We start from the raw sequence: 13,858 nt of genomic DNA, 5'->3' as shown, positions 1-13,858 counted from the left end.
CTCCGATTAAATGCATGACAGTACCGTTGTGATAACGACTGCCTGTAATTGGATACAATCCATCAAGTGCAGCTTATTTGGATTTTTTATTCTGTTAATGAGTAGGATGTATGTCCTTACAAAAACACTCGTATAGCCGTAGGTTTGTTTTGGGTTAAATTGCGTAATTATAAATGTGTTGTTAAACCCACCACCACCCGACAGGGCCAATTTTTAAGGTTTGTCACAAACAAAACGTGCCAATTCGTTACTAGTTCAGCACACCGGTGTGTTGGAGAGTAAACCCACAACATTTATAATTCGAGAATACCATTCCATATACAATACAGGCGACAGCCAGAATTATGGATAAATCCTCCCGTTTCAGTCCTAAACATAGGGATAAACGTGATGTCGTCACTTGAGCCAATTAGGTGAAAGCCAGAGGGGGGTTAATGTAGTCCATATAAATTACAATGGATATCTGTTATTAGTTGGGTTATGCACAGTTAATTAACAAACATAATGCACATTATGTATGTACATTACCAATTCTTGGGCCTAAAAATCGTCTCAAATGGGCCTCTATTACCAGCTCATTCATGTGGATTCCGAACTATGTATGCGATCTAAATAAAAAAACGTTACGGATAAAATTGGTTGTGAAAGCCTACGTGTAAAATATTCGTACATATTTCCTATAGATTTTACAGTTTTCGAAAATGTAAAATGGACCATATCTAAAACTAAAACGTGAATTGGACAACCTGTGACTGTGGCCAGATTTCTAAATTTGCACATAATCACCAAACAATTGCATTCCCCATTACCAAGCTGCTGCCTACATTAATATAGGCAGCCCCAAGGCATATCACATTCTAACCCTTTTGTGCCACGGTGTTAATAATTTTAAATTTGGCAATACCAGAATACCATTCCATATACAATACTGTGTATCAAGGTACAATAGTACCTCGCCTAGTATATGAGGTTGTGGGTTCGATCCCGACCCTGGCGTCTTCATATTTGGAGTTTGCACGTTCTCCCCGTGGTCGCATGATTTTTTATCTGGGGCCTGCTATTTTTCCCTTCACATGAAAAGACATGCATTTCGAGTATTTGGGTGCTATAAATTTCCACGTGATAGCTATCATCTGTGGCTAGGTCGCTTCTGAAAAAAGAGCTATAGAGCTCAATGGGCCTTACCTGGTAAAAAATAGTAAATAAAATAAAAATTACGTTGATATTTCACAATATGCATTACAATCAGTTATCAGGATTATAGATTGACCATAATTCACCACGCTCATCAGTGCGGCTGATAGATGCGGGAGCATAGAAGTACAGTACAACTGCATTTTGTCATACTTCTCCCTCCTCCCCACCACCTAGCCCCCCTCAGCCACCTATGACAACCTATTTGTACTTGGTGGGTCACCCATCCAAGCACAATCCAGGCTCAACTCGGCTAGGGTTTCGATGTCTGACGAGATCGGGTGCATTCTGGGTCATTTGGCCATGGGTGGTGCGTGAAGACGCAGATCCATAAAAATTCCCACCACAGCTCTCATGTTGCAGCTAATACACCTAGATGGAGAGTCCCTTAAAATTAGTTCAATAATCGTCAATGAAAACAGTTTGGGCTGGTGAATGTGGGGGAACATCGGAATGGGAGCATAGAAGTAGTGTATAGTACAACAAAAGGAGTTTTGCACCACCCTCTGCTACCCACGGTACAGCCCAATGGGCCCTTACCTGGCCTTAAATAACAGTAATGAATGAATGTGTGCATGTTGATCATCTCAGACAGTTAACCCACAACACCTGAGAGCCTGTCCAGTGACTTGTATAGCGAGCCTCAGACACTTCACGTGGTCCGAGGGCACACCTAGCGAACGGCTGTGGCGACGTCACCGGCAGTTATTGGCAAATTGTGGCTTGTTATTGCTGTGTGCGCACGCTTGGCACCACAGGCGGACGTGGAAAGCGAGAAGCCGCAGCAACAACAGACGTACTCCACGCTGGGTGTCCAGATGCGCAAGCGTCCGCGCGACGGTACAGGTGAGTCCCTTGCTAAAGCCCTCCTCCCGGGCGGCGTGCCAAGGCTTACCCAGGCGACGTGCCCGTGGCCTCGCCAACATCAACGGCGGGCCGAGGGCACCGGTGACATGCGGCACTCGCGGTGAACACTGCGCCGCCTCACTGTGCCGTACTTCCGCATTCGAGAGATAACCGTGGCCAGCCGAAAGATGTAACGGTCGCTGGGTTTCCGTTAGCAATGGAATGGTGATTTTTTCGTTTGGTTTATGATACACCGCATTGTGCAGTGCGCACTGCTCAATGCGTGTAACAATTGATGTGTTTTTCCAGTTTGTATGTGTTGGATGTCATTGGTTCACATGACCGTTGCGGGTCACCAGAGGCAGTGTCATGCACCAGTGTTATAAAAAATATTCTTAAATCACCGCAATGTCAGATTGTCAAGATTAGATATGTCAATCATTCCATCCCGAGTTTCGACTATGTTGGCGAAATAACCCAATTAATATGAATTAAGATTGGCAAGTTTCAAAAATATATTGAGTAAATTAACGTTAAGCCTACGTGTTAAACTACCGTTATTGTCATCAGAGGATGCAACGGCAAGTGAAATCTATCAAAATATGAAGCGTCACATAATAGCAACATTTTTTGCACAATAAAGCACTCCTACACCGACCACACGCAATCATGGAACGCTTGGAAAAGCTGAGATGGGATGCCATGGAACATTCGGTTAACAGTGCAGACCTAGACCCTGTAGACTTGCATCTGTTGAGACCTCTGGAATAACAGTGTATAACCTGGGAGGTAGTTGGTGCAGCCATGGCATAGAAACCACAACCGCAAGACTCCTGTGCCACTGCTTGTGGGACATTGGCACAGGCGCCAATCTATAGAGGGTGATCACGTGGAGAAAATGGCGATCGGGTTCATGTGAACAACTATTCACCTGTGAGCGTCATGAACCACCTGTGCATAAATAACATTGGGAATACTCAAGGCGGATTCGGTTACCTTCCCCACAGTGATCAGAGCTGAGCGCTGTCATCTAAAAACTAACAAGCCGAAATCATGCTGCCTTGACGTACACTTCACTGCTTTCGCCTCATGCCATGCATTTGTCTTATGAACTAGGCCAAATGCTAATGCATGAAGGGCATTTTAAAAATATAACTGAACATTTTACTTGGAATAAAAAAAAACAGAATAGGCCACCTAAAAAGAAGCAATGTCGGCTGCAAATGGTAAACAATATCCTTGCTTAACATCCACTAAACGATCATGCATATCAGTACGCTGGGACGCTGACATAAGTGTATTTAAAATTCTGCACTCAAGATTTTATGCCAGGAGGTACGTGAAATCTGGCTTTGTGAATCCATGAGCTTGAGGTTATCGCGGTCTTTGAAAACTTTTACACCATTTTACGATGGTGTATGTTCTATATCGTGCTAAAGAGCTGAGGATCTGCCAAGGATTTGCATTTAGTGTTTAAAACGCCACTTTTCTTCTTTCCCCTCCCAAATTTCAATTGGGAGGGGAAAGAAAAGAGTTTCCCATGGCATCGCGGAAGCTGCTGACACAAGGCGTGGGAAGAAAGAGACGCGCAATCCGTCAAAACGCCAGACCTCGCAGTCCACCCACAGGCTCGCCCTTTACCCATTTACCAATCTCCTCCAGTCGTTCAGTGCAGCGCTGGCCATGGTTGATAATGGAATGGATCTGTTCAGGTGCAAGCAGCTTCATGCAGCTGCGAACGCATGAAAGTAAGAGTTTATAAAGATACAACTATGTATTAATATGTAATCCATAAAATCTGTGCAGTAATTAAAGAGAAAAACTTCCAACGGTTGAAATGGGCCTCAATTACAGAACTGTTTTTTATTATAAATTTATCTTAAATAATGCACAGTGATATAGACAGGGTGATCATATAGTGCCCTCCCATGTTTAAAGTAATTCATCTTCACAATACTTCTACAGGTTTGCAATACGCCTTAACATTTAGGAATTTATATTCGTGCTATCCTGCCTCTTCCACTTCAACTTGTAGTCCATTTTGAAAGCTTTGTCAAACGTTTCGTGACGGTGAAGGCTGACCAGAATGCTTTGCATCACAAATGCAGCCGGTTTATTTAATCGCAATCATCCATGGCTCAGTGGCTTCTCAGACAGTGTCTCAGCTCCGTAAACCCTAGCTCCAATGCCCTCTACCACTCGTAGTCCAGATGACCTTAACCCGCCATATAACCCACAGTCAAACTGGTAGACAGAGCCCTTGATATTAGTGGAGGTCTCATGGCATGAAGTTGACGAGAATAATTCCATTGCTATTAACGATAATAGTAACAATAAAGTGATTGACTGTGAGCGTGCCTGGAGTGCATTAACGGGCTACAGGGCTACTACTACTGGAGCAAACAATTCACTTCCAACCAGCTAACAAAAAAGTTTATGTTTTAGAATGCATTGTAACTTTTTAATTGACAGAAAGTACAGTACAAACGTAAGCATTTGTTTCTAAATAATAGAACATCACAACTTGCGAGGAACTTTATGATCGCCCGGCCTTTTGAATATCAGAAAAAATATTTTGGGGGAAAAAAAAATAGCATGACGTTCGTTCTTGAACCTCATGGATTTGTCCTAATTAGTTCCATGACAATCCAATTCAGATGGCCCTCCTCTTGCTTTTCATCACCACCTGGCCTCGAATTGCTGGCTGGAAAAAGCCATTTTACTTGTCGGGGCTCACCCTGCTCGTGTGCCTGCATGCTGCCTGTCTTGTACCGCCACTCGGAATTGATTTTCTTCTGTTCTCCATCCATTTTTGATTTTTTTTTTATCACGTACGAGTATTTTTATGATGCTAGTGCCACTGCACGAATGGTTTATTACATTTGTTTTTAATACCAGCAAAATTTCGATCTTGCTGTTTTAGTTCGATATATATGTATAACTATACATATTATCGCGGGGCTGAACATTTGATGTTAGCCTTGGCCCGCTAGTGTTGCCAATTTACAATCAGGAGGAGAATCAGTGAGTTTAGTAAAAACAATTCAAATCTTTGTGTCCTTAAAGACAATGCTTGTAGTATAGCATACATTTAATTGAGCGCACACATGGGTGTCAGAAGTGTAGTTAGTGTTTGTCTGCATGTTCTGCGACTGGAGGCTCGTGCTGCATGATGCCAGTGTAACGCTTCACACACACGTGTTTTTACGTTAGCCATGCGTCCCTCACCTCGTCACCACCTCCTCATTCTCAGGTCATGAATTTTTCACTTTGTAGTGTGCCTTTATTTTTTTCACTTGTTGACAAAGCTGCCCTTGTGCTCTGTGCTTACCTTAACCAAAAAAACCAACTTCTCAAATTTCTTTCTTTGTCATTTTTTTCTTTACCTTCCTCGTTCTGTTTGTTTTTCCTCCCGTTCGTATTTATTTCCCGTTCTTGCTTTGCAAATTTTTCCGTTAATTTGCTCTCTGCTGGCAAACACAAAGCTGGGGCGCCAGGAGGAGAAAGGGAGGTAAAGTCTCCACAGAGGCACGCCCTCCTCCTCGAAGTGGCCGAGATGAAGGAAGACCTCCTCAAGGTCACAGCCCTCCTCGGCACTGACTCGGACACCCTCGGCAAGGTGGCCTCCTCCAGGCTGCACTACCAAGGAAGGGCGCAGGGCCTCCACGATGAGGAGGAGCCCATGGAGCTGGTAGGGATGGTCAAGGAGGACCTGGAGCGGGTCAGCGTCATCCTTCAGCGGGGCCACGACGGAGTGCATGGAAACAAGCGGGCGGCCGTGGCATTGGCGCGCGAGGAGGAGGAGAAGGAAGACGAAGAAGACTGGTCCGTCATCGACGAGGAAGAGGTCGAGGAAGCCGCGAGGGGCGTGGCTCTGGACGAGGAAGACGTTTGGGAGGAAGAGAAGGTCGTGCTGCAAACGGTGCGCCCTGTGGAGACGTTCGCCGCTCGTGCGAAGGATGATGCCGGCATCATGGAGCTGCTCACATGGGATATGGAAGTGGTGCAAGAGCAGAGCCAGAAACGCGAAGAGGAGAAGAGGGACGAGATTCAGGGCCGCAAAATCGTTAGCGAGGACATCGTGCAGGTGTTCGTCGCCCGAGAGTCTGCGACCGCAGGATTGTCAGATACGGATTACGATGAGGTCGACGTGCCAGTGGAAAAAGCGGCAGGTGGAGAATCTCAGCCAGCTAAGAGAACGAGTTCTTCAGAAATGGAGGCACCACAAGGAAACGAAATGCCGATTGTGAGCCCCCCAATCCCTCCTGTCAGAGTACGAACCCTTTCGAAAACAATCAAACAGTCGACCCAGGAGCTGAGCCACCTACATCAGCCTGAGGAGCAAGTTTTAGCAGAGGCATCATCTCAGCCGCAGCAGCCCATCTCGTTTTTGTCGACCGCAGATTCAGAGCCAGCGCCAAAGTCTCCAGGTGTGGAGGAGACTCCAATTGGATCCATCAAAGATCGGGTTAGGGCGATTCAGATGAAGGTGGAGGCGGAGAAGGGGCAACAACACAAGCGTGCATCCATCACCAAAGAGGTGCACACGTTTGAGGAACACGGAGGGGCCAAAACGACCGTGACCTCCACGACAGTGAACAAGGTGACGAAAATCGTGCAGCTCGAAGACAAAGGCAGGGAGAGTTCAGAGAACCTGGAGGAGACAATGTCAGTAAAAGACCTGATGAGAGCATTCCAATCTGGCAAAGATCCTTCAAAAGTCGCCATGGGACTCTTTGAGTTCAAATCTGTGTCCGGCGAGGAAAAAGGCAAGCAGGCGATGACAAAGGTCGAGACAGAGTCAAACGCAGGCAGCTGGGAAGCATCGACCGAACTGAAACACGATGACATCGAGCACGAGCGTGAACACCGCGAGGTGCTCGCGAAAGAGGACGGTGAACCAGACGTAGAAGCCCCCACTATCATCTCAGAAGCAACCACAGATGATGCAACTAAAGCCACCACGAGCTTCACAGAAGAAGAGGCAGACAGCGCTGACATCGACAACTTTAGCGAAGTCAGCATCGTCGCTCAGTGCTCCCAGGTCATCATCAACGAAGCTCGCGACGCTTTACCCGAGAAGTTGGGGCAGCAGACGATGGAGGAGGGCTCCGACGTCACCGAGTCCGGGTTCAAGGAGCCGGGGAGCAGCCTGTCGGCAAACGTGGTCTCGGATGACCGTCGTTTCTCGGACTGCCAGATCAGCCCCGACCGGCGGACATCGACGGATTTCTCAGAAGACCTGCGCAATGAACTGGAGGAGAGCGACCGCTACCAGCAGTACAAGAAGAGCACAGACCGACAGACGCTGAGCGAGTTCCACTTTGGCGACATGATATCCAGCCCGTTCCCAACCGAGAGGGAGCGGGAGCAAGAGCGGGAGCAGGAGCGGGAGCAGGAGCGGGAGCAGGAGCGGGAGCAGGAGCGGGAGAGCGCCACTCAACAGGAGGCAGACACACCGGAAGAGCCTTCCCAAAAAGAAGTTGTCGTGCCGGCACTTGAAAATGGCAGCTCCGACAGCCAAAAGCACGAGGGGATCGCAGAATTGTCGAGCGTCAGCCTGGGAGATGGAACGTCGCACATCAGCTCCGAGGAAAGCCTCAAGCACGAGGGGCTGGCTGAGACCCTGGAGACGAGTCCCGAGGATGTCAGCCTCTCCACATCCCCGCAGAAAGGCACCCAAAAGGACACGGAGGTGTCCATGGGACAAACCATCGTCGACTCAAAGACATCTTCCAAGACCATCGTGAAGTCAACCAACATCTCGCACGATGCTTTTGTGGAGGAAGAAGAGGAGGAGGAGGAGTACAGCCACAGAGGAGTTGTGGAGGTTTGTGTCGCAGGCAGTGATGAGATGCCACCTCTTGAAGAAGATGAAGTCGGAGCTGCAGCTGCAGCAGTCCCACACCCTGCGGCAGCAGACGGTTACGACACACTAGAAGACCGACACCTCTCCGAGAGGCTGCAACAGCAGGAGGAGGAGGAGGATGAGGGGCTGCTTATGGTGGGCGGCGGTGAGTACACCTGGCAGAAGATGACACGGATGGAGCAGTTGAGCGAACTAGAGCACGCCGTGTCCCCAACGGAGGCCGAGCACAAGATCGAGCGCGAGCTGTACTCGTCGTACCCGAAGGAGGGCGCCGTGACCGATGACGAGAGCCCCCCGTCACTGGCAAGGAATGTTATCGCGTCCGAAACTGAACTCATGAGCGACCTCCTGGGACCTGTGGACCCCGACGCCATCACATCCCCTACCGGATCAGACCAGGACACGGAGCGCGACCTCTCGGTCAAAGAGAGCTCCTTTGTGGAAGAAAAAGAAGCCCTGTCTCCCATCGAAGCCGAGGACCTGGTGGAGTCTGAGGAGAAGCTGGCTCAAGACGTGGTGGACACCCACGAGATGGACTCTCAGTGGACACAGCTTGAAGAGGACGGCAAAATGGAGGCGGGGCGACCCAGCATGGACCTCTCCGGCCTGGTGTCACCCAACGCAAACAGCCCGTCACTCGACGATTCCATGATTGCGCAGAAAGACTCCCTGGAGGGCAGCCCCGACCAGGAGGAGGCCGGAGCGTCTTCGCAGGAGTCTCCCGACTCGCTGGAGCCGAGCCCGCTGAAGGAATACCCGCTGCCCGACTCCCTCGAGACAAGTCCCGTCAAACTCAGAGCGTCCGAGCAGCTGCCGGAGTTTGCGGGCGTGCACGGGACGTCAAGACGTGGGGCTTCCCAAGAGCTGCCGGACAAACTGAAGAGGGCGATCGACTCAAAGGGCAAAGCTGAATCGGCCATCGGACGATCACTCAGAGCCATGATGTCGCCGCAGGGAAGCCCGGATGAAGACAGCCTGGAGCAAACGTCCCTCATGGAGAGTTCAGGGAAGAGTCCAGCCACTCCTGAGACACCCAGCTCGGAGGAGGTGAGTTACGAGGTGACCCCAGGTGCTGTCATCGACCTCAAGGCACCTCCGCAAAAGCCCAGCGTTATTCTGGAAGAGCAAGAGGATGAAGATATCTCGGGGACTGAGAACGCACAAGTTGAAAATGCAACCGACGAGTTCCTCTCAATGATGACAGCGAGTGAAGAGGAGCAGCAGCAAGAATCGAATATCGCAAAACCCCCGACGCCAGAGGAATACATGTTCAAAATGGCGGCTAAGATAAAGACATTTGGCGTTCTTGAGGAGGAAGCCAAGGCCAGGAAGAAGCCCGAAACGTACTACTATGATGACAACATACATGATGACGATGACGATAACATGAATCTTAGCAGGGGATTCAAGACGATTGTTACTCACGAAACTAAGACCGGAGTCACTGGATCGACCTTTTCATACGAATACTCATCCCACCAGAGCTTTTCACGACATGACTCTTCCACTGATCATCATGCGACGATGACAAAGGGCGCAGAACGAGAACAAGAAGAATTTGGAGCGACTTCCTCTCCAGAAAGTGAGCCAGAGCTCGGGGAGCTGCGGCAGAGCCACGAGAGCGGACTTCTGGAGGAACCGGCGATTCGCGTTGAGCCACCGTCACCTCTCCCGCCCGGAGCCAAAGACGACGACAGCCCATCGAGCCCTGAGGAAGAGGACAGCCTCAAGGATATGTCGGGTGATCGCCACTCCTTCGTAACATCTGCAGCAGAGCACCAACGACTGGATGGCAAGTCAGAGTTGACACGCGAGCAAGCGAGTGACGCTGCGGGCCACGGAGAGGAAACGTTTGCGTGGACAGAGCAGCAAAGGACATCAAGCGAGACCTCCACGATGAGCAGCACCAAAGTAATGACGTGCATGCGGCAGATGGTTGAAACCTCCTCCGCCTACCAAGCTGAGGGACATTACTCCACAGAAAGGTCCATGATGACTTCGGCCAGCGTAAGTGAGGCCGCCCACTTCTCCCAGGCTCAGACGTCAGTTATGTTCAGCTCAACTGGCATGACAACAGCAGAGGAAGAGGAGGAGGAGGGGGCGGCGGCAGCTGACTTTAGGTCGTGGGCGAGCGTCAGAGATGACGACTTGGCCTTCGAGGAACGGCTCAGTGAAGAGGAGCAGAAAGTTGTACGGCTGATGGAGGAATCTGCCACCGCTTCACGGAGTGACCACAAGGAAGGATCGCCGGCTAGAACCCCAACCGGCGTCGAGGTGTCCCCCACCGAGGAGATCGTCCCCTTCCCGTTCTGCGAAGGGAAGATGTTCGAGATGACGCGTGGCGGCGCCATCGACATGAGCAAGCGGGAGTTTGGAGAGGAGGGCGTGCAGTTCTTGCAGCTGGGCGAGCAGGATGGAGGAAACAGGAGGAAGTCGGACGAGGAATCGGCTGCCGACGGTGGAAATATGGAGCTGTGCCCGGGTGACCTCAACAAACCCGTGCAGGAGTTCGGAGGAGAGTCGGCGTCGGAGCAGGCGGACGATCTGTCGCCCGTACGCGACACTCACCACGGAATGTTCTCGGAGTCGCTCGACGACAATGGATCTGGGGCCACGGTGGCCAAGACGGAGCCCAAGTCCAGAATCCCCATCAAAATGGGCGTCTCTGCCTCAGCGAAGACCACACGCAAGGAGGCGCCAGCTCCCGAGGTTGCCGAGGTGAAGCCGTACGTGCGAGAATCCTGGGCGGAGCTCTCGGAGATCGTCAAGCAACAGGACGTCCTCCCTTTGTCGCCAAGGCACAGAGAGGCGGCAGTAGCGGGGTCTGTTTATCACGAAGACCACGAAGTTGATTCTCAGCTGATCGTGGAAATCCCAACGGCGGAGGCCGCTCCCATCGACCACCGCTCCAAGATCCCTGTGCGCAGCACCGCCGTGGTGAGTGCCATGCCGAGGGACGCGCACGACGAACGGGCCGACAAGCAGAAAGATGAGCCACAGCAACAACAGCAGCGAGTGACGAGGACGTTGAAATTTCCAAAGAAACACGAAGACAGCGCAGCGTCCAGGGACCAAGAGATATTTGAACAGCAACAGCAGCAGCAGCTCGGTCACAGCAGGCCGACACAGCCGGTGGTTCCCGAGCAGCGAGGATACGCGGAGCGGGACCTCCTCAGGGAGTTAACGGAACAGGAGTTGAACTTTGAGCTGACGGAGAGTGCGTCCAAGGTGACCAAACCGCAGTCGAGGATCCCGGTGAAAGCAGCGGCAGGCACGACGAGGGGAGCGCCGGCATCCCAGCAGCCGGGAGGAGGAGTGGGAGCGGCCGCAGGAGGATTTATGTTTGGCGGCGGAGATCCCCGCTTCCACGACCTGTACCAGCACTCGCTCGAGTACTTCGAGGAGATCAGCGACGAAGCGCAGAAGCTCGCCGAGCGGCTCACGGAAGACGACGGCTGCGAGGACGACTCGGCCGGCACCGACGACGATGACGACGACGACGACGACGATGACCGCACAGTGAGGGAAGAGATCCCGGCAGTGGGAGGAGGAGGGGGCGCTGCCTTCCCACCACCACCATCAGTGGTCACTCAGGCCCACGAGGCCGGGGAGCGAGCAGAAACGCGACCCGTGTGGGAGGAGGCCGTCGAGACGCAGATGCAGAGGATTTATGGAGCCGGGGAGCCTGGCGATACCCAGTCCATCGCTCCCGTCACCACACATGAGCCTAGTTTGTACAGCCCTCTCTCTCTCCCCCCATCCGCAGCAGCGAATTATTGTGTGTCAGGGCAGCGCATCCAGTGCTGGCAGATAACAACAGTTGCCACTTGCACAGGGTGCTGCTCCTGTCTGCCTATATTCAAAAGTAATTATAATAAGCAGGTGACAGCCACAAGAATTCGATTAAGTTCCGTTACTGGAGCCCATTGGAGATGGGGAGGGGGGGGTTACGTGGCCTTTATGACAAGAGATAACAGGCGTAACAGCATAATTAAAACAAATCTTTGCCATGAGATCAATTCTGATCTATACTGATCTGGCATGCCTTAGACAGGCATCTTAGTCTCCTTACTGGGGAAATAAACAAATATTTGAAATAAACGTCACTCGCCTATTTATATATTCTTAAAATAATCAGCACTTGAGCAGAATGCCTTTTTAAACAGTGATATGTAAATGAAACAAGCTGCTAATCATTTCACAAGAAACTAAAGGTTAATTAAATTAGCTCGATTTCAATTCCCTTTTGGCCATGTTACGGCCTTTGCTTAATTTACTTCGTGAATGCAATCACGAGCACTGTGCTGATAAAATTATCCCGCTCTTGAAACTGAAACATTAATCAAGATAACCGTGTTAAGTCTGCCACGGGCACATCTGCACACTGCATTTACCTTAAAAAAATGACCCTCGGCGCAATTAGGCACCACCCCTGGGGGTTATGGCACCAAATGTGGGTACGCAAGTGCCCCCAAACCCCCCCGTCCCCCCCCCCACCCCCAATTACACGTCTTAATTTGAGCAGCACGTTTCTGAAACGGGAGTCCTGGATGCTCTGTTCTCAAAACGCAATCATTCGCCTCCCCTGTGCCGTCTTGTCCTGCCAATGACGTAGTCGTACTGTGCTCATTCCTTGATGTCCTGCCCTTTTCCCAACCTCACACCTGATCATGCCCTCTCTGGCACCATGTTGTGCCTTGATTGGCTTTCATACAACGTCCAGCGGCGTCCTCTTGTTCACATCCTGTGTGTTTGTGTGCGTGATGTGTGACGTCGTCACGTCGTGTGCCTTCCGCCTACCGCTCTACCCGTGCCTGTCATGTTGTTGTTGTTGTCACGAGCGGTTGTCCCGTGCCCGACCGGACCGACTTGTCCTGTCACGTGCAACTTGGTGGTACGGTGGGTGAAAAATAACGAGGTTTTACGAGTATGCACAGAAACCCCAGAGCTTAAAAAAAAACGCAATAACGAATATAATTAGATGCACTATTTTCATTCAATCTTTTTTTTTAATACACAGAACTTGAATGTAGGCTTTGCAAAGCTAATGTATGGTAGGCCGTAGCAAATGTGTCGTGTGCTTCCCACTGCATCCCCATGCCTTGTGCGTCTTGTCCCGTGTTTTTCTGCCTTCAAATTGACCCTCCCCATGTGTACCCGTGTCTCACGTCCCATGTGCTGCATGCGTCATTCCATTGTCGTTAATGATGATGACGATCATCATGACCTTTGGTGGTGTTTCCTGCTGGTTGATCACTTTTGCAATAATGATGGCAGTGGTGGTGGTGCTGCTGCTGATGATGATGCTGTTTGTGAATGTTGTGATGTGGTGGCACTAATAATATTGCTTACAATTATGATTATAATAAGAATTATGTCGATGCAAGTGTTGCTGCTGCTGTTTATGAATTTGGAAATGGTGCTGCCGTTTAGTGCCCACTGAAATGACGACAGTGGCGGCAGTAGTGTCAATGCCACTCACGATGGCCGCTGGTCGTGCAGGTCCAAGCGGTGATGGCGGAGTTCCAGCGCTCGCCGAGAGCCTTGGCCTCAGCTGGCAAGGTCAGTGCTGAATTTTCCCACAAGGGGTCACTGGCACCATCCCGCACATTGGCGGCAGTGGCGGTGGATGAGGGACTGTGAAGGTTGATGGGGGGGGTCAGATGGTGAGAGTGAGATGAGGTTGAGAGGGTAAGTTGTTTTGGGATGAAGTGAGGAGGTGATGAGGGTTACGTGATGAGGTACAGGCTGATAGTACCTCATGGTCATCGTCATAGTGCGACGGATTTATTGAAGTATACATTTTATTTTTTCACGTATAACTGGAAAACCAAAATTCGTTAAAAAAGGGCGAGCAATGCACCAACAATCTGCAAGTTAATTAAGTACGATGTCGATATGGCACCATTCTTGTAGCACAAATTCGATGAAGGAACAATGATTGTCTTG

At 50.4% G+C, this 13,858-nt stretch overlaps 1 protein-coding gene across 50 annotated transcripts in view; it reads left to right on the top strand.

Moving 5' to 3' along the window:
* LOC116951038 (uncharacterized) overlaps window positions 1-13,858 on the top strand; it is a 137,265-nt gene that overhangs the window by 104,785 nt on the left and 18,622 nt on the right. For all 50 annotated transcript variants that reach the window (XM_076073294.1, XM_076073307.1, XM_076073296.1 and 47 more), the window contains exons 38-40: window positions 1,953-2,040; window positions 5,526-11,639; window positions 13,412-13,471. In XM_076073294.1, coding sequence (XP_075929409.1) covers window positions 1,953-2,040; window positions 5,526-11,639; window positions 13,412-13,471 — 6,262 coding nt within the window. The remainder of the gene's footprint in view (window positions 1-1,952; window positions 2,041-5,525; window positions 11,640-13,411; window positions 13,472-13,858) is intronic.

This window comes from Petromyzon marinus, chromosome 41, assembly GCF_048934315.1.
Source record: "Petromyzon marinus isolate PM22_M1 ecotype Great Lakes invasive population chromosome 41, UKy_Petmar_22M1.pri1.0, whole genome shotgun sequence".
Lineage (NCBI taxonomy): Eukaryota > Metazoa > Chordata > Hyperoartia > Petromyzontiformes > Petromyzontidae > Petromyzon > Petromyzon marinus.
This window is presented reverse-complemented; position numbering and strand designations above follow the sequence as displayed.